The 21,720-nt window shown below is 38.9% G+C and overlaps 1 protein-coding gene across 2 annotated transcripts in view; it reads right to left on the bottom strand.

Moving 5' to 3' along the window:
* Positions 1 to 21,720, bottom strand: part of LOC126354303 (sperm flagellar protein 1-like) — a 153,801-nt gene that overhangs the window by 70,283 nt on the left and 61,798 nt on the right. For both annotated transcript variants that reach the window (XM_050003858.1, XM_050003859.1), the window contains exon 2: positions 21,411 to 21,526. In XM_050003858.1, the coding sequence (XP_049859815.1) occupies positions 21,411 to 21,526 (116 nt within the window). The remainder of the gene's footprint in view (positions 1 to 21,410; positions 21,527 to 21,720) is intronic.

Below are 21,720 nucleotides of genomic sequence, written 5' to 3'. Positions count from 1 at the left end.
TCAGGTTTCTTGTGTCCAGGAGCTTGCTGTCCTCTGCCATCCTTCACAGAAACACCCAAATGTGTTATTTTACAATCCTATCTTCCTCACTTTATTCCACAAAGAGCATGAAATGCTTCAATGCATACTTTAACTTGGCCACTGTAACATTTGACATAATAGTGGTAGGTAGTTTCCCTCTGTTTGGCACCCAGCTGTAAAGATGATGACTCTGAACATGTGAATTTGGATTAATTTTATTAAGACAGCTGTAGATCATGACATATGGTTCTCTGTCTCATGTCAAAGTAATCATAACACTGAACAATCATTTTTGATGGTATAACGAAATTTTAATTTATAGTCTTGTTTCATGACTGGTAATTACGAAATATGCCCCAATTGACTGTAACAATAATAATAATAATAACAATAACAATAACAATAATAATTGGACAGCTAACACAATTTATAAGACATCAAATGTCAGAAAAAAATGAAAAAGGTTAGGTAAAGTCACACAACAAGAAGCGATACAGCAATTAAATGAAAAGAAGCAGAAATTACAAGCATTGGCCAAATGACTTAGAAGATACAAAAAAAGTGAAAATAGAAGGAAACAAAACCAAACATTCAACACAAACCAAAAGAAATTTTACCAGACAATAGGTAACACACACATTAAAATAGACAATCCACCAAACATAACAGACATGGAACACTTCTGGAGCAATATATGGTCAGTCCCGGTACAACATAACAGGCATGCACACTCGATACGAGCAGAAACAGACACATAAAAGGTGATACCACAAATGCCTGAAGTGATAATTTTGCAACATGAAGTCACCAAAGCAATTAATTCTACTCACAATTGGAAAGCCCCTGGAAAAGATAAAATAGCAAATTTCTGGCTAAAGTAGTTCACCTCAACACATTCACGTCTAACTAAATTATTTAACAGTTACATTGTAGACCCATACACATTCCCCGATACACTTACATATGGAATAACTTATATGAAACCTAAAGATCAAGCAGACACAGCAAAACCAGCTAAATACTGCCCCATAACATGCCTACCAACAATATACAAAATATTAACTTCAGTCATTACACAGAAATTAATGACACATACAACACAGAACAAAATTATAAATGAAGAACAAAAAGGCTGTTGCAAAGGAGCACGAGAATGTAAAGAGCAACTGATAATAGATGCAGAGGTGAATATCAGGCTAAAACTAAACAAAGGTCGCTACACTACGCATACATTGATCACCGAAAAGCTTTTGATAGTGTACCCCACTCATGGTTACTACAAATATTGGAAATATACAAAGTAGATCCTAAATTGATGCAGTTCCTAAACATAGTAATGAAAAATTGGAAAACCACACTTAATATCCAAACAAATTCAAATAATATCACATCACAGCCAATACAGATTAAGCGTGGAATATACCAAGGAGACTCATTAAGTCCTTTCTGGTTCTGCCTTGCTCTGAACCCACTATCCAACATGCTAAATAATACAAATTATGGATACAATATTACTGGAACATACTCACATGAAATCACACATTTGCTCTACATGGATGATCTAAAACTACTGGCAGCAACAAATCAACAACAACTCAACCAATTACTAAAGATAACAGAAGTATTCAGCAATGATATAAATATGGCTTTTGGAACAGACAAATGTAAGAAAAATAGCATAGTCAAGGGAAAACACACTAAACAAGAAGATTACATATTGGATAACCACAGTGACTGCATAGAAGTGATGGAAAAAACAGATGCCTATAAATATCCAGGATACAGACAAAAAATAGGAATAGATAATACATATATTAAAGAAGAACTAAAAGAAAAATATAGACAAAGACTAACAAAAATACTGAAAACAGAATTGACAGCAAGAAACAAAACAAAAGCTATAAATACTTATGCTATACCAATATTGACCTACTCATTTGGAGTAGTGAAATGGAGTAACACAGACCTAGAAGCACTCAATACACTTACACAATCACAATGCCACAAATATAGAGTACATCACATATATTCAGCAACAGAAAGATTCACATTAAGCAGAAAGGAAGGAGGAAGGGGATTTATCGACATAAAAAACCTACATTATGGACAGGTAGACAATTTAAGAAAATTCTTTCTAGAACGAGCAGGAACTAGCAAAATACACAAAGCAATCACTCATATAAATACATTGGCTACACCACTGTAATTTCATAACCACTTCTACAACCCTTTAGATCACATAACATCAACAGATATGAAGAAAGTAAATTGGAAAAAGAAAACACTACATGGCAAGCACCCGTATCATCTAACACAGCCACACATCGATCAAGACGACTCCAACACATGGCTAAGAAAAGGCAATATATACAGTCAGATGGAAGGATTCATGATTGCAATACAGGATCAAACAATAAACACCAGATATTACAGCAAGCATATTATTAAAGATCCCAATTCCACAACAGATAAATGCAGACTTTGCAAACAACAAATAGAAACAGTAGATCACATCACAAGCGAATGTACAATACTAGAAAATACAGAATATCCCAGAAGACATGACGATGTAGCAAAAATAATATGTCAACAGCTTGCCTTACAACATAAACTTATAAAACAACACGTTCCCACATACAAGTATGCACCACAAAATGTACTGGAGAATGATGAATACAAATTATACTGGAACAGAACCATTATAACAGATAAAACAACACCACATAACAGACCTGACATCATACTCACCAATAAAAAGAAGAAATTAACACAACTAATCGAAATATCCATACCCAATACAACAAATATACAAAAGAAAACAGGAGAAAAAATTGAAAAATACATCCAACTGGCTGAGGAAGTCAAGGATACGTGGCATCAGGATAAAGTTGACATTATACTATCAACTACAGGAGTCATACCACACAATATCCACCAGTACATCAATGCAATACAGCTACATCCAAACTTATATATACATCTACAGAAATCCGTAATTATTGATACATGTTCAATTACCCGAAAGTTCCTAAATGCAATATAACATATACCGTACAGTTAAAAGGAAGTCATGCTTGATCAAGGTCTGTGTCACTTTCTAATTCTGACCAGACATAACGTCTGAGATAAGAAAGAATAATAATAATAATAATAATAATAATAATTATTATTATTATTATTATTATTATTATTATTAAGAACCATTAAACAGCGTTACTACTCAAGGTTGTAACAGTATATATGAGATATTAATGCACCACCGAATCTAATGCACACTACAGTTTTAAATATTACATCCGTACAAAAACATCTGAACATTAGATTCATACAAATATGGTAATTATTTCCACAGAAACTTGTGCTTTTATTTTATAACAGTAGATTACCACATCCGCTGTTGTTTGATACAGCTCTGAATGTAACCATTTTGTTGTTTATGACCATCTAGATCATTGAAGTATTTGAAGATCACATATTTTAGGTCAATGAAGGACTTTTGTGCATACTGACATCTGCAGTGGAAATCTTCTATCCAGACATGTGGACCTACAGTAGTCCCTTTGTAACCTTTATAGGTTTTACGTGAACTATTAGATTACAAAATAATAAATAAATAGTGCTGCATAACATGTAAATATATTTCTATAAATCATAATTGTTTGGTCTAAAATTTACAGTTGTTCTTATCTGCAATTTTCTACTACTTGTGAAAGAACCACTTCTGTTTGAAAAGATTTATGAGTCTTTCACATCCATAAATGGTATCTGTTGCAGAAGGCTCATTTTCATTTTCAAATGAAGTAGAGGGTTCAATATTATCTGTGCTAGTATTTTTATTTGCCCCCAATGTCATGTTTCCAATATCTAAATTGCTTACTGGTGATTCTGTGTTTTCATTAGGACTATATTCCAGGTCACTATCATCAAATAGGTACTCATTCAAAGAGTTTACTCTCAGACCACTGTTGTTCCCCACCATTGTTCAACTGACAGTGAATAAACTGCTGGCAGCAAGGAGCTTAGCTTCCACACTGGCAATAGTGCTGCCAAATGTATTATGCTGCAACTACTAAACAGCTTGTAACTCAAAATGGAGACATAAGAGTTTCTGTTTCTAAAACTGATGTCTGTTGAACATGTCAAGTTCACAGTTTGATAGACTTGCATCTTCCTGATCTGCAATTATTTAGCACCATTATGGTCATTATGGTGTGTAATGTGGTATAAATTGAATTTCTCAAAACCTTTGACTCAACAACTTCTGCTTCCAAGTTCTTCAATTCTTTGTCACTAAACTTTGAAAAAACACACTACATGCTGTTCAGAACTTTTAAGATATTTCCCACCAGCATAGACCTAAAATATGATGACAGACATATGCAGGAAGTTGATAGTGTTAAATTCTTGGGGTTACAGATTCATAATAAATTCAACTGGGAGAAGCATACCATAGGACTGCTCAAGCACCAAAACAAATCTATTTTTGCAATGTGAATATTGTCAGATATAGGTGATATAAAAATAAAAAATCTGGCATACTATACTAACTTTCCTTCCATAACATCATATGGGGCTATTTTTTGGGATAATTCATTGAGCCAAGCTAAAGTTTTCCTGATCCAAAAATATGTAATAAGAAGTAAAACCAACTGATGTGTAATGCGAGTATTAGTACATGTTGACTTCTGTGCAAATTCAGTGTAGTAGTGTGATCAATGTAAATAAGTGTTGTAACATGATCTGGTTTTTCTATCTGATGATGCATAGCTACAATAACTTAAGAATTATCATATGCACCTGTGTATTGAACATTTACATGTTTTATGACAAGTTTGTTATTTCCTTGAAAATGAAAATATGTTTAAGATCTTTTGACTTACTCTACACCTATGACAACCATTTGACTTAGAATCTGTGGAAGGTATTACTGGAACACAATATCATTTCACAAGGGAGTGAGGGTGCTTTGGTTGACTTATCGTGAATCAGTACAGCTCATCTGTAATCATTAACACTGTGATACATTTTCCTTAGTCAACACTGTACTTGTTTACTGTTGTGTCACCATACATTTTCAGTAATAAAGTGCAATAATATAGTATTTGACTATGGCATTAGCATATTTGTTTTTTCTTGGTAAATATTTATTGTCTATTCTTGTTTTTCTGATATGTTCTGCCTCCTGGAGGATCTGCTCACTATGGATCTATTTGAATGAAAAGTGTATCTAATCTAAAATAATCTAACCATCTAGTTAAAAGTCTATAGTTCTTTCCCTCATTAAAAAGAATCAATTTCATTTTTACTGACAGATTTATGTTTAAGTCAGTGTGTTTTCTACTGCAAATATCATTTAGAATTAATTATAGTCCCATAAGCAAATAGGATGTCTAAACTAACAATTATATTTCATTTCACTTAGTTCACTCAAAATGTTACTTTAAAGATAATTTATTCTTTTTCATACATACAATCTATTTTCACCACATTTCAGTAGTTTAACAGTTTGTATGATTTCATGAATATACTTTATTCATTTCAGGGTAACATGTCAGTGATTCTGTCATAAAATTTTGACCCCCAGACCCAGCAGTCATCTCCACCTCTTGGACTGCCATTTTTGGCACCATATAGCACAGTGACAATGGAGACCGAAATCACACCACTGCCGATGCCACCACCAGTTCTGCAGTCAGAGCAGATGTCCATGGAGATGCCACCTCCAGACACCCACCATAATGCACCTGGGATTTTGCCTGCTGTCATCTTGAGCACACCATCTGTGTCCCTGGATGTGGGTGTCCACTCTGGGGCCAGTTTTTCAGCCAGTGTTCCCAATTACTCTCAATGTATGTACTAGTGTGCAGACAGGGAGCTGCCGTCAGCTGTCACTACAGCCAATGTCCACTCATGTACATCTGCACTCCCTATGCCTTTGTCATCTGACCCATGACTACAAGATGACAGTGCAGAGATTTGGAAGGAGGCAGGAGGAATGTGGTGTCATCCAAAGAGTATGGTCCCATGTTAAAGTTGGTACCTCATGACGGAACCACAAACTAAAGACAGTTGCTGCCGGATGCAACTACAAATGAGAGTCATTGATGAAGACAAACTCTCAAGACATTCCATACATAACTGCTGCTGGAAATCTACTTATGTCAGAGTGCAGTGCTGCTCATCCCACTCTGATAGCTAGTTCGGATGGTAGCCTCATCGTAGTACAGATCCAGGAATGAGCTAGTATCATTAGTCACAATAGTGCACTTAGGTCCAGAATAAAGTGATTTTTTACTGGCATGCTAAACTAAGAACAATTCTAGGTAGAACAAACATTCAGTACAAGAACTAAAAATGTTTGTAACACTGCAGAACTTTTATTAATTGTGAAGAACAATTAGCATTGGGTGCTGAGTTTGTGTCATATGCATACTGTCCCTCATGTGTACATGGATATCTTCCGAAGTTAAGTATCTTCTATTAAAGTGTTTTACTGAAACTGACCTAATATTGATTATATGTTGTAGAGCTACCCAAACCTTCTCCTGAAGTTAGAAACTTAGAACTTTTGCCTCGGCTTTTTATGAAACATAAATTTTTTTTATCATCAATATTTCGTACTGTTTTGTAGCAAAATGTCACAAGTTACAAAAAAGACTTGAATCCTGTGCTAATTTTTCCATCCCTCTAAGGGAACTGAGGAAAGAAGCAAAAATTTATTGGACATATGAAGGACTTATTTCAATAGTGGTGCAAGTCCATTTTTGTTCATTCCGAGATACAGAGTCCTACAGTTCAATGAGCGCTGAAAAATCTGCAGTTGAGATACCAGAAATATTCAAGTATATATACTCATACTGAAGTATATATACTTGAATATTTCTGGTATGTCAATTGCAGATTTTTCAGTGCTCATTTAACTTTAGGACTCTGTGTGTCAGTACGAACAAAAATGGACTTGTACTACTATTGAAATATGCCCTTCATATGACACTTTTAATATCAATGCCTACAATAAGTCCTCTACTAAGCCACAAGACAACATCTTGTCAGCAAATAGGATGCACTCTAAAACAATGTGACATGTTGATGTCCACATAACAGAGGCAAGAAAATGTGGTTTACTGATCTTCAAATAATAGGCGCATTACACACTGTTGAAGTGTATCATAGTATAAGAAAACCATACATCAAATGGCTCCCCCTTAGCCAGAGATAAGTTAACAGGACTTTGTTCTATTTCAGAGGCTGAAAGGAATTATGGCATGGTCAGGTGGTAGGATTTTCCAGCCACAGCTTGTTCTCTGCCACCCTTCTGGCCATTTTTCCCTGCCAATAACGCATTATAATACTCCTCAACAGAATTGTTACTCCATGTATGAGAACTTTATGTACGTTTTTTGCCAATGTAGGTACTGTAAGCACTTCATTGGTTTCCAAACCCACCAGTTTACTGCTCTGAATTTCAGTGTGCTCTCGTACCCTACATTATACCACATCTTTCCTAAATACTGTAGGCAAAGAAGTGCATTCTCGATGAACTTACTTGGTTTCTCTGTTGGGGGAGCTTGAAGTTCACTCAGAGACATTTCATTGCTCATATAAATTTTGTCTGCTCCAGTGGCAAGATTACATGTACCAGAAAGCCAGAGTTATCAGATTCATATGGTAAGTAGATCTTGATGGTGTAATTGGAGCAAACAAAAGAACAGGCATCACTGTCACTCTGATTAGACCAAACAGACAGCGTTGGCATAATATGTCGTAACAACTTGTTTTGAAAATTAAAATCCCAGATACTTTCCTTCTTACATTGCAGCAACTCTAAAATTAGTGGGGGTGGGGGGTACTTGAGGAGCCACAGGAATCAGTACTGAGCTTATTCCTGTTTGTAATCTACATCTTGTAATGACTTTAAAGTTCAATTCAGAAACTGTAATGTTTGCTGATGACAGAAGCAAGTTAATCAAGGTCACATCTCAATGTCAGGAGACACTGCTCAAAGGGTAGCTAAACAGTGCTGCAAGTGGTTCACAGCTAAAAGTGTAAGCCTCAGTCTCACAAAGAGTCTGTGAGTTCTGGTTTATTAGCCTGATAACAGATGAATCACTGATTGCAAAAGCTATTAAGTCCACTTTTGGTGAAAACTGAGTTAAAGGCAGAAATTGCATATTCTGCATGTAGCTCCACCAGACAGTGCACAAAAACAGTCAAAGTCAACATTTGTTGCCATTCAAACAAAAGTAGGAAGTTTGAGCTGAGTGCAAAAACACCTGAAGTCCAGGACTTTGGTTACTTTCTTCTCAACTGTTGGCACTAAAGTAATGTGCAGTATAACTGTACAGAAGAAATTGGCATTGTTGATTTTAGTATTTTTGTTAAAATGGATGAAGTGGCATGTACCAGCAGTTATAAGAAGAAAAGGGTAAAACATTCTTCAGAATACCAAAGAAATATTATGAAGAAAGCTAACATTCATGGAGAGGAGCATGTGAATTTTAGAGGCAAAGAAATTCCAAAAAAGGTGACAGGAGAAGACTGCAAGTGTCGAAGAAGTTGTTTTAGTGTTATTCCATAAGACAACAGAACTCGAGCTTTAGCACATTTTCTGAACATGGAATGCAAGAATGACTAGAACCTTTCCTGCAAACACTGATCACAGCTAGTGATGTTGAAAGACACCGCCCAAGAAGTGAGAAGGGGTGCAGGTGTGAAAAATCTTTTAGCTACTGTATCCTTGATGGAGACAAACAATTTGAGGGGTGTAGAGAAGCTTTTGTAAGTATTTATGCAGTAACTGATGTGAGAGTTAAAAGAATTCACAAATTGCTGTGTAATGGGCAAACACCGAAAGACGGAAGAGGGAAATTTAAGAGTGTTAATGCTATACCATCAGAGGAAACTGTCAAAATTATCTATCACATCAGATCATTCCCCATCAAAGAAGATCACTATGGTAGCCATACTATGCACTACCTTTACTGTGAACTATCTGTGCAAAAATACACCAACTTTTTATTGCCAAACATCTATACAAATACTGTAATAAGATTTTTTTGTGAAAACTTTTCACTTGCTTTCGGGAGACCTAAAGTAGACACTTGCTGCACCTGTGAAGAGTTGACGTTAAAGATTAAGTCAAAAACACTCAATGAGGTAGAAAAATGAGCAGCAGTAGCAGAGAAGATTGTCGATATCTGAAGATCTAAGAAGTTTTATTATGCTCTGCAAGATGGGAAAAGACAGTCAGAGACAAAACATAAAGCAGTAGTTCCAGGATTAGAGTACATGCAAAATGTTCAACTTCATGTCCCAGTGCAAGAGCTGGTCTGCTTGTGCCAGTTGACTGTTGCAGTATTTTGTATACATAATCTACATACAAGGTCATCTGTTTTTTATCTCTATCATGAAGGGAATGTGAAGAAAGGACCCAGTGAATTTGTACTTTTCTGTTAAGCTACATCAATGAATATATAGCCCAAGATGTGAAAAACTTATTTCCATTTTCTGATGACTGCCCGGGACAGAACAAACACAACACAATGATCCACCTGCACCTAGCTCTGTGGAGTTAGACCAATTTAAAAAGATTGAACATTTTTACCCCGTGCCACAGTCATTCATTCCTGCCATGTGATAGAGTATTTGGGGTAATAAAGAGAGCTCTTAAGAAAGTAAAGAGAATGTACACAATCCATGAACTTCTGGATCTTATAGCAACTGCAAACTATAATTTCATCATGCATTTGGTGGATGGAAATGAAATAGCAGACTTCAAGAAGTGGTGGCCATCAGTTTATAAGACGACTTGCTTTTCTATTGAAACATGAAAATGAGATATTCCCATGGCTGACAAAGTACCACTAAATATTTCAAAGTTTCATCATTTCCCTAATAAATCATCAATGCCAGGAGTTGTGGAAACAATGGAATTCATTAATGGGTTTCAGACCAGTAACTTTTCCTTGAAATTTGACCAAAGAGAGAAAACACAGTTGTCAGATGAAAAGTGTTACAAGGATACGAAAGTACATATTGGGGTGAATATAATGGAAGACATTAAACAATGTGTACAATTTGTGCCTGACAGTGAAAGTGTGTCATCCTCCTGAAATGAAATATTAATGTGGCCTACAGCAAATATACAAGAAATGTTGGGTGAGCTTCTCTAATGTAAACATTAATACTATTTTGTTTGGTACTTGTTTTTCCTTTTGTAAACAGTGTTAATTAGTGAAAGCATTCAAATATGTCATATTACAGCTCTGCAAGAAACACAAGAAGTGTACTGTATTCTAAACAAAAATAGTTAATTTGTTTCTTCTTTATTTTTTGAAAATGCATTGATTACAGGAACAACCTAAATCCACAGCATAAAAAGTTTTTGCATAGCAAATGGGTTAGCTTGTAGGTGTGAGACATTGACAATAAACTTGTTGAGTGCTACTTAACCTTCAGCTTAAGTTTCACCTCATCCTAATAATTTATAAACTACTTATATTGTGTTTCTCACTTTCCTTAAAAGTAGGTGAATGCAACATAGGTTGTTTTTGCAATCAGCAATTCATATATAATCTAAATCATTTGATTCAAGTACAGGAGACACTTCAAAATTATGGTAAAACTTCACCATAAACGTAGAATAACTAATGTTTAATAACAGCATCCTACTAATAATAAAATTTTGCTACACACACACACACACACACACACACACACACACACACACACACACACGAAGGTGTTTTGCTAAGTCTGGTAAAAAAGTAACAATTTTTTTTTGTAAACAACTCTCCTTACTTTTTGGCATGCTCTCCTTTAAGGGATCTAAACTTCATCCAGCAATCATCCTGCTTTTTCATTCCATTGGAAAAATAGGCTCTGTCAAACTCTGCAAACACTCATTGACTGCAACTATTACTTCCTCATATGATGAAAATTTCTTCCCAGCAAGCCAATATTTCACATTAGCAACCAGGAAGGAGTCACTTGGAGCTAAGTTTGATGAATAGGGTAGACGAGGAACCAGTTCAAAGACCAGTTCATGCACTTTCCCCTTTGTTATCACTGGTGTATGGAGTGGTACCCTGGTAAATGAGCACTTTCATGTGTGCCAACCTTTGTCTTTTTTCTGCCAACATAGGCTTAGAATAATCCAAAAATGAAGCATAATAGGGTCCAGTTATGGTTCTGCCTTTTTTCAACTACTCTATGAGGATTATCCCTTGGGAATCCTAAAAAAAAGTGGCCATCACCTAACTAGCAGACAAAATGATCTTTTCATTCTTTCAAGCACTTTTTCCAGCCTTTGTTCATTGTTTTGACTGCCATTTTGACTCTGGGCTGAGTAATGATGAATACAAGTTTCATAAACAGTCATAAATCTTGTGTATTGTGATTAAACATCACCAAACACTGTGTTGAAATGTTGTGCCCAGTGCACTTTTGGTTGGCATGAGAAATCATGGCACCCATCTCACACACACTTTCTTCATAGGCAATTGTCCGTGCAGGATATTATGCACTCACTCAGTTGAGATGTCTACAGTCTCAGCATTCTCATGAATTTTTATTTGATTATCTTTTGCATTACCATACCATGGATTTTGTCAATGGTTTCCTTTTTAGCGACCTCAATTTGACAGCCGGAGCGTGGTTCATCTTTGGTGCTTGTCTGACCATGTTTTAATTCATTAATCCAAAAGCAAATTGTCTTCAATGATGGTGTAGAGTCTCTGTGAACTTCACCCAATTCTGTTTTGATTTGTGCCACTGTTCTACCCTTCAAATGAAAATCTTTAATAAGAGCAAAAAATTCAGTTTTCTCCATTTTCAGTCATGGTCGACGCACTGAGCAGTTCATACTGCTGTATGCTGCACATTGCTGAAATTCTTTGCACAACCCTTGGAATAATCAAGTTTCAAACCACAAAGACACAACAGAAAGTTCTTTTCTTTCATTTAAATTTACCAGACTTACCAAATCATCCTCATATACTAAGTTACCCCTTGGTCAAATTATCATTTCATCCTCTATGAAATTTTCTACTGAATAGTAACATTTCTCCCGCAGAATCTGCAGTTGCCTTATTTTTAGCAACTCTAATTTCACATTAATATGTTTTCACCCCTTAATTTAATATATATTGTCATCCCCATATACTGTGGAATCTGTACATATAATTTCAATTTGTGTGTGAGTAGCACAATTTTTTTTTTTTTTTATTCCTCATGTTGTCTTCTTCTTAGGTCTTCAACCATGAGTTTGGTTAGCAGCAGTTTACCATTCATTTCTGTCTTTGGGCTTCCTCTTGAGAGCAAGAGATCCTCCAAGATCTGGTTGATACACCCTAGTTTTGGTCTGCCTCTTGTATGTTTCCCTTCTGCTGTACCATCATGTCACCTGAAGGTAATTGAACACAGAAGGTTCACATGGGTCACCCATATGGTGAGACAGGGTTTCTCTTTCTCCACTGTGTGAAGGATCTCTGCATTTGATATCTTGTATACCAGGAAATCTTGAGCATTCTGCAGTAGTACCACATCCTAAAAGCTGTTGTTTGGTTGTGAAAAGGTTTCTTCTCATTAAAAGCAGTTTTTGCCTGGTGGATTTGCCTTATAATATCCTTCCTTGACCTTCCATCTCAAGTAATTTTACTCCCTAGGTAAGCAAATGATTCAACAGTTTCCAGTCACTCGTTAAATGAGCGTTGGGCAATGGCGTTTTGCCTGCTCATCACTAAGATTTTTGTTTTACCTTTATTAATTTTCATATTACAGGAAGGGCTAAGAGTGGCTTCCACATGGATCAGCGCTGCTTCTAATTGTTCTGCATCCTCACTTAACACTTCTTCTTTATTTGTGTCAGAGGTACACTAAAATGAACACATATACAATACATACAAAGAAAACTATACAGTATTAACCCAGAATTGGGCAACTTCGATAGCACTGGGTGCTGCAGACGTTAAGTCCTTCATGCTACAGCTGGTTGGGCATGAGTTACATTTGAAGAGATGCCGGGTTGTCTGCAATTCAGTGCATTCGCACAGTGTTGTGTTGGCATTTGGCAGCTAGAAGTTCCATTTAAGGAGATTGTCCCTCGATCTTGCGACTTCAGTCCATAGTCTGTTCAAGGACTTCCAGATAACCCACATCTCTGTGTGTCCTGGTGGCATCCAGTTTGACAGGTTTTGGCATATTTCTTTCCACTTGGTGAGTCAGGTAGCCACAGCTGCTCCTTCTAAGGGCTGTGAAGTTGTTAGGAAACTCTTCCTGGACTTCAGTCTTGACTTGGCAGGTTTGTGTCCAAAGAGTGGATGTGAAGTCACTGTGTTTGATTTATGCCTCTCAATGTTAGCAGCAACCTCTATTCAGATGTCACATGGAGGAATCCCAGTGAGACATTGAACTTTGTCCATGGGGGCTGGCCTTAGGCAGCTTGTAACAATCCTACAGCTGTCATTAACGGCTACATCAACCTGCTTTGCATGTACTGAATTGTACCACAATGGGCTAGCATACTCTCCTGCAGAACAGCATAAGGCAAGAGCTGTTGTTCTTAATGTTTGTGGATGTGTACCCCAGTTCGATCCCGCCAGTTTCTGAAGAAGCTTCAGACAATGTTCCTTGTAGGTCAGTGTACAGTCGAGAGTGACACCCAAATACCTGGGGTGGGAACAATATTCTAGTGCAACTCCATTCCAGAATATTTCAAGTTTCCTGTCGCCTTGTTTATGTTTCAGATGGAATGAACACACTTCCCTTTTTTAGGATTGAGTGCGAGTTGATTCTTTTCATAGCAAGTACCAAGCTGTTGTAGAGCATGTGTAAGCATTATCTCTGCATCTTCAAACGAATTGCCCTGGGCAGCAAGGGCAAGGTCATCAGCATATATGAAACTTTTGCATCCTTGAGGCTGTGGTTGATTGTTAATGTATGCATTAAATAAAATAGGTGACAGTACACTTCCTTGGGGGAGACCGTTCTTCTGAGTTCTCTGTCAGCTGTATTTTCCTTGGAAGTCCACGAAAAAACGTCAATTCTGTAGGAGTATTGCAGTTATCCTTGTCAGCACGTAGTCATTAGTCAGGTTGTAGATTTTCTGCAGTAACACTCTGTGGTTTACGGTGTCAAAGGCCGCTGAAAGGTAGACAAAAGCTACACCCGTTATCTTTCTCTGCTCAAAGCCATCTTCTATGAACTGAGAAAGATAAAGGATTTGTGAGGTGCAATTCTTGCCTGGTCTAAAACCAGCTTGTTGTGAAATAAGAAGTGGATCAACTACCGCAGTTAAGCGGTGAAGAATCATTCTCTCTAGGATCTTATAGAGACGGCAAAGGAGAGATACTGGCCTGTAGTTCTTTGGATCCGTTGGTGACTTTGCAGGTTTTAGTATCGCAAACACATGTGCCTTGCACCATAACTTTGGGATCTTGAAAAAAGCCAGACAATGGTTATACAGGTTTAAGAGCCAGTCTTTGGTTGTGGTGCCAAATGTTTAATTTGCTCTACACAAATGTCATCTACTCCTGCTGCCTTGCCATTTTTAATTTGTGAATGGCTTCTTCTAATTCAACTAGGTTGAATTGTCTAGTCAGGTTATTATTCTGAGATTGTTCCTTAAACTCTAATTTGAAGTCCGATTTTTGGACAGGAGATCTTGGTGCAGCATTCTCAAGAATCTGTGTATCTGTGTAGCAATTTCATTTGGAGTGATGTTAGCATGATTGGCATGTTGGGTTGGATCGTTACTTAGTTTTCTCAGCAGTTTCAAGGCATTCTGGCTGCTATTTGAAAGATCTGTTTCCTCCATAAGTTTAATCCATCTTTCTCTTTTGTTTTCTGCTATGGAAGACATTACTTCTTGACCAGCCAAGATAGTTTGCTCACTGAATGGATCTTGTTCAAGCAGCGACAGATATGTATTCATTAGGGCTGCAGACTGGGTTGTTAATCTGTAGAGGTGTTGTGTTCTGCAGCCTTGTGCCACAGATAACCATGATACCTTCTTCACACCATCTACAAACTTATTGTAGTTTTCTGGTGTTGCCTGGAGATCAGTTACAATTTTATCCAGGTTGCTACTAAAAAGCTCCCAGTTAGCCTTATAGAAGTTGTATCTTCTGCGGAATGGAATGGTTCTTGGTTGGGATACTGCAGTAACTTGGCACATCAGAGGCGGTGTTGGGAACTGGGTACAGGGTGGCAAATTGTCTTAACACATTGTTGGCCTATGTGCTCACTTGTGAATATTAGATCTGGGTTATATCCACGTTTCCAACATCCACTGTTGAATGATGTGGGGAGTTTACTATCATGGATCAGAGTTAGTTGGAAGGTGTCAGACCATTTCAGCACTTCTTCCCCATTGTCATAATCTTGTGAGTAGCCCCAAACTGTACTGTGCCTGTTGAAGTCTCCAACTACAAACTTGGTTTGGTGTTTGTTGAAGTTCTCAGGGGTTACAAATGAGAACTTCACATTAGGTGTTTTTTAGATAGACAATACAATTCAGTTATCAAGTTCTACTGTGAGTATTTCAGTATCATTGTGTTCAGAGATGGATGTAGATATAATGTGGACGTCGGGTCATACAAATAAGGCACTTCCATATTGTTTATGAGGTCTTTCAGCAATAAGTCTCATTTTGGGGCGACACATTTGATCATCTCTGTGGGTTTCTTGTAGGCACAGAACATTGCAGCAATTAGTTTGACAGAGTTCTCCCAAAAGCTTTTGTTTGGGAGATCACAGTCCCTCTACATTAAAAGTCAGTATAGTTAACTTTGGCCTTAAGAAAGGCCTATGTACAACAGATGACATCATTTGCTTGTACTTCTGGAATGCTGATGCTCGGTTCAGTACTGGAAAATCTATTCCAAGTACCCATGCAGGGGCACCATGTGCAGGAATCAGCTTCACCCCCCCACTTAACACTGAGATATCATCAACAAATCTCAGCTTGTCTATTGTCTTACCATGAATTTTAATTCTTCCTATGTCTTCTAGTTTCTTCTTAACTTCATCTGTTCCCTCTGAATGTAGCAGTTGAACAGGACAGGAGAGAGTGAGCACTCCTGTCATACACCCTGCTTAACAGTAGCTTCTTCTTGATGTTCTCCTCACCTTTTCACAGCCACCTCTTCTCTATACAGTCTCTGCATTAGTGTTCTTCCCTTATCAGTTTATGCCAGTCTCTCTCAGCACCTTGAAAAGCTGTCACCAGTCTACCATGCTGAATGCTTTCTCTAAGTTGATGAAGGAAATGTGTGTGTCTTGAGTCTTCTTTAGTCTTTTCTCAAGAATTAATTGTAAGCTGAGTGCTGCTTCTCATGTACGTACAAGTCTTCTAAAGCCAGACTGGTCACCTGTGATCATTGCATCTATACTGCCTTTTATCCACCTTAGAATGATAGAGTTCAAGCTCTTCATGGTGCATGTTAGCAGACTGAGGCTCCTACATGGTTTACATCTGTTTGACAATGCTGTCTTTGGTATTGGCACTGTGATACAGTTTTTAAAGTTTATTGGGAGCTCTCCAGTTCAATATATAACTTGTAGTAGTAGTTCTCCAGCAGCCTTGATGAGTTCTGCTGGTATATCATCAACTCCAGTGGCCTTCCCAGGTTTTAGCTGCCTGACTGCAAGGTCGAACTCATCACACAATATATAATCTCTCTCTTCTTCCAGGTCAATTTCCTCAGCGTTCTCTGATTCCAGGTCTTCATTATTTCCTGCACACAGTTTTTCAATGTATTGTTTCCACCTTTCTACTACTTTTTTCTGCTCATATAATACTATTCCACCTTAATCTGGGATTCCAGTCCATTTTTACAGGCCAAATTCAGCTTGATCATTTCATTCACCTTTTTGCATTGGTCCTCCAGGAATTGATGTTTAGCCTTTTTTTATTTACGGCTGATTTCATTCCTCAATGCTCTATACTGCCTTTGTTCTTCCTTGGTTCTGTCTTGTTTCAGGTTACACCTTAAATTTATTTTTGATATTATGATTTCTGTAATCCATTCTTCTTTATGCTTTTCCTTCTGTCTCCCAACTACTACATTTTCTACTCGCAGCATATGCCTTTTTGAGGGCTGTCAACTTTCTTCAACATTTTTGGTGTCATTAATAACTGTAGGCATGTTTGTTTCTTCCTAGTATGCCGTCCTAACCATATAATTCTGTAGTCTCTTCAGGTCCCATTTCTTCTTAAAATTTTTGAATGTCAAATCACAGTCTCCACTCACTGAAGTCCAAATGATCATTCAAGACTTGAAGTCTATCAAACAATGGAAAATCCAGTATGGAATGTAACAATATTAGAGAAGGAAAGTTCCTACTCACCATATAGCGGAGATGCTGAGTTGCGATAAGCACAACAAAAAGATTCACACAATCTAGCTTTTGGCCACTAAGGCCTTTGTCAGTAGTACACACACACACACACACACACACACACACACACACACACACACACACACGCACGCACGTGAGCAGCACCAGTGCATGATGGGAGTGGCAACTGGGTGAGAGTAAGGAGGAGGCTGGGGTGGGGAGGGGGAGGGATAATATGGTGGGAGTGGCAGACAGTGAAGTGTTCCAGTATAGACGGAGGGCAGGGTAGAAGGTGTGGAGGGAGTGGGGATAAGTAGCGAAAAGGAGAGAAATAAAAAGAAATTAAAAGACTGGCTGTGGTGGTGAAATGACAGCTGTGTAGTGCCAGAATGGGAACAGGGAGGGGGCTGGATGGGTGAGGACAGTGACTAATGAAGGTTGAGGCCAGGAGGGTTACAGGAATGTAGGATGTGTTGCAGGGAAAGTTCCCAACTGCGCAGTTCAGAAAAGCTGCTGTTGATGGGAAGGATCCATATTGCACAGGCTGTGAAGCAGTCATTGAGATGAGGGATATCTTGTTTGGCAGCGTGTTCAGTAACAGGGTGGTCACTTGTTTTTTGGCCACAGTTTGTCGGTGGCCATTCATGCGGACAGACAGCTTGTTGGTTGTCTTGCCTTCATAGAGGTTGCAGCTTATCTTGTAAATCACAGGACTGGTTTCACAGGTAGCCCTGCCTTTGATGGGATAGGTGATGTTAGTGACCAGACTATGTGGTGGTAGGAGGATCTATGGGACAGGCCTTGCATCTAGGTCTATTACAGGGGTATGAGCCATGAGGTAAGCGATTGGGAGCAGGGGTTGTGTAAGGATGGACGAGTATATTGTGTAGGTTCAGTGGACAGTGGAATACCACGATAGGAGGGGTGGGAAGGATAGTGGGCAAGACATTTCTCATTTCAGGGCACAATGAGAGGTAATCAAAACCTTGGTGGAGAATATAATTCAGTTGCTCCAGTCCCGGATGGTACTGAGTTACGAGGGGAATGCTCCTCTGTGACCGGACTTTGGGAGGTGGTGGGAGTCTGGAAAGATAAGGCACGGGAGATTTGTTTTTGTACAAGGATGGGAGGATAATTATAGTCAGTGAAGGCTTCAGTGAGACCCTTGGTTTATTTTTAGAGGGACGGGTAGTCACTGCAGATGTGACGACCATGGGTGGCTAGGCTGTACAGAAGGGACTTCTTGGTATGGAATGGATGGCAGCTGTCGAAATGGAGGTATTGCTGGTGATTAGTAGGTTTGATATGGATGGAGGTACTGATGTAGCCATCTCTGAGGTGGAGGTCAACATCTAGGAAGGTGGCTTTTTGGGTTGACTAGGACCAGATGAAGCAAATGGGGGAGAAGTTGTTGAGGTCCTGGAGGAATGTGAATAAGGTGTCCTCACCTTCAATCCAGACAGCAAAGATCTCGTCAGTGAACGTGAACCAGGTGAGGGGTTTAGGATTCTGGGTTTTTAGGAAGGATTGCTTTAGATAGCCCCTGAACAGGTTAGCATAGGATGGTGCCATGTGGGTGTCCATAGCCGCACACAGATTTGTTTTTAGGTAATGCCTTCACAGGAAAAGTAATTGTGGGTGAGGACATAGTTGGTCATGGGGACTAGGAAGGAGCTTGTTGGTTTGGAATCCACAGGGCACCTAGAAAGGTAGTGTTCGATAGCAGTAAGGCCATGGGCATTAGGAATGTTGGCGTACAGGGAGATGGCATCAATAGTGACGAGCAGGGCACCATGTAGTAAACGGACAGGAACTGTGGAGAGTCGGTCGAGGAAATGTTTGGTATCTTTTATATACGAGGATAGGCTCCAGGTAATAGGTTGAAGGTGTTGGTCTATAAGAGCAGAGATTCTCTCTGTGGGGGCACAGTCACCGGCTGCAATGGGGTGTCCTGGGTGGTTGGGTTTATGGACATTAGGAAGCATGTAGAAGGTCGGAGTGTGGGGAGTGGTAGGGGTAATTACAGAGATGGACTCTGAGGAGAGGTTCTGGGATGGGCCTAAGGATATGAGTAGTGACTGGAGATCCTGCTGGATTACTGTAATGGGATCACTGTGGCATGGTTTGTAGGTGGAAGTTCTGACAGCTGATGGGGTCCTCCTGCCACGTAATCCTTGTGGTTCAAAACAATGGTGGCGGAGCCTTTGTCTGCAGGTAGGATTATAAGATTGGAACAGTTTTTAGATGGTGGACTGTGGTTCTTTCTGTGGATGTAAGGTTAGTTTGCATGTTGAGTGATTTGGGGAATGATGGTGAGACAAGGTTCGAGTAATTCTGGAAAGTTAACACGGGGTGGTTTGAAGGCAGAAGGGGTGGATCACAGTTGGATGGAGGAATGAACTGAGTTAGGCAAGGTTCAGTATTGGTCTTTGGTTGAGTCTGATTGGCTGGGTTGGTGGCGAAAAAGTGTTTCCACTGTAGGGACCGGGAGAAGGAGAGAAGGTCTTTAACTAGTCCTGCCTGGTTGAATTTGGGAGTGGGACAAAAGGTGAGGCCTTTGGAAAGGACTGATATTTCTGTGGGACTAAGGCTTCTGGAGGAAAGATTCATAATGGTGTTGCAGGTCTGTTTTAGTTCTGGGTTCTGTGTGGTGGTGGGAGAGTGGGGTAAGTGTAGTAGATCTGTGAGACAGGGTTTGTCAGCTACGAGGGGGTGTGGGGGAGGTTTGGAGATTGTTGTAGAAGTGGTGGGTAGTGGTACTCCAAGGCGGGAGTAGGAAGTGAGCAGAATGGAGAGCTTTTTGAGGTAGCGTTGTGCATGTTGCTCAAGTTCCTGCAGGGCAAGAGTTTCAATGTGTGTTATGGGTTCCAGGAATTTGGGATTACATAGCAGGAGAATTTTGTGGATGCAGAGAAGGTACTGAAAGGAGGATTAGGCTTGGTTGTTGTGGTTTTCCAGGACTGTGTTGGTGAGGGCTAAGGATTGGCGCAATCTGAACAGATGGAGGTCATTGTGGAAGGAGGGGTGGCAATCAGAGATGGGTAATTTGATGGTAAGGCCATTAGGGGGGGGGGGGATTTCATGAGTCAAGCAAAAATGCAGGAACAGTATGTGGAACTGGGATCTGACTAGGGATAAGGAAACTTATCTATATTGACGCAGATGGAAGTAGCAAGGATCCATGGTGGTGCAAAAAATGCGAAAAATTACGTAAGAAAGTAGAATTACGTCCCAAAAGTTACGCAAAAATACACCCAAATATGTACGAAAAGGACGAAATGGATGCACAAGGGGGAAAAAACGAGATGAAAGAGAAGTGCAAGAGATATGTCACATCCCATAAGGAGATAGGTTCTTGGTAGTTCTTGTACAATATCACGAAGGTATCTGCCCTACAGATGCCTAAAAAGTTCTTGCAGAGACTTGTGAAAGACATCAATGACATTCTTTCAACTTTAATCAACAAATCAATGAAACATTCATCATTGGGATGAGGTCTTTGAACTGGAAAAGATCGTTTCCACCCATTTTCATCTTAGCTAGGGAACAATACAGCACACTATAGCAGTATGGCATTGTAGTAAACACTGTGAATGCAGTATTGATTATTGTGTGCTGCTTGCCTTCCAACGAAGAGGTCGGTTTCCTCCCCCTCCTCCACCCTTCCCCGCTGCCCATCACTGCACCAGTTCACCATGTGCAGTAGCCCACATGAAAGGTGTTGCCAATCTACCTTTATTTCTGGGAGGTTTATTCTCAGCTGAGGTGAATGTATAGCAATTACTTGTACAGCCTTAGAATATTTACCAACGATTAAATCTACAGAATATGTACGTTCAGTCACAAAAGAATAACCAATATGCATATGCTTGTTGAGGGTTAGAAAAGTAGAAGGTAACAGTCACAAAAAAATGCATCACTTAGTAAAGAAAACAATTCACATTCTTTGTAATAAAAATGTTGTTGACTGGTGTTATCTTTACATGACATTATGACAGAGGAGCTTGCTATCAGTGAATGTTCACTTATTGTTAAGAACAACCACTCACCTTTCTATTCAAAAGATTCCAGTTGCCTATCTTCAGAGATTTTGAACTGGCTGCAGCATAGTTGTGAAGATCGACAAGTTTTGGAAAGAAGTGCTTCAGTAATTCTGCCATAAGTACTGAAAAAAGAAGAGCTGTGTTACCAAGTTTGCCTTGCATTACTTCACAGATGAAATGTGCATCAGTGTTAAAAATATGTGCTGTGTCATGATGAAACATTCATCAAATAGAATGGTTGGTGTCAGATGACTGGAATGTTGTCAGACCTTCCACTGTACACAGCTGCAAAGAAGGTACATGATACAAATTTTGC

This window comes from Schistocerca gregaria, chromosome 3 (genome assembly GCF_023897955.1).
Source record: "Schistocerca gregaria isolate iqSchGreg1 chromosome 3, iqSchGreg1.2, whole genome shotgun sequence".
Lineage (NCBI taxonomy): Eukaryota > Metazoa > Arthropoda > Insecta > Orthoptera > Acrididae > Schistocerca > Schistocerca gregaria.
This window is presented reverse-complemented; position numbering and strand designations above follow the sequence as displayed.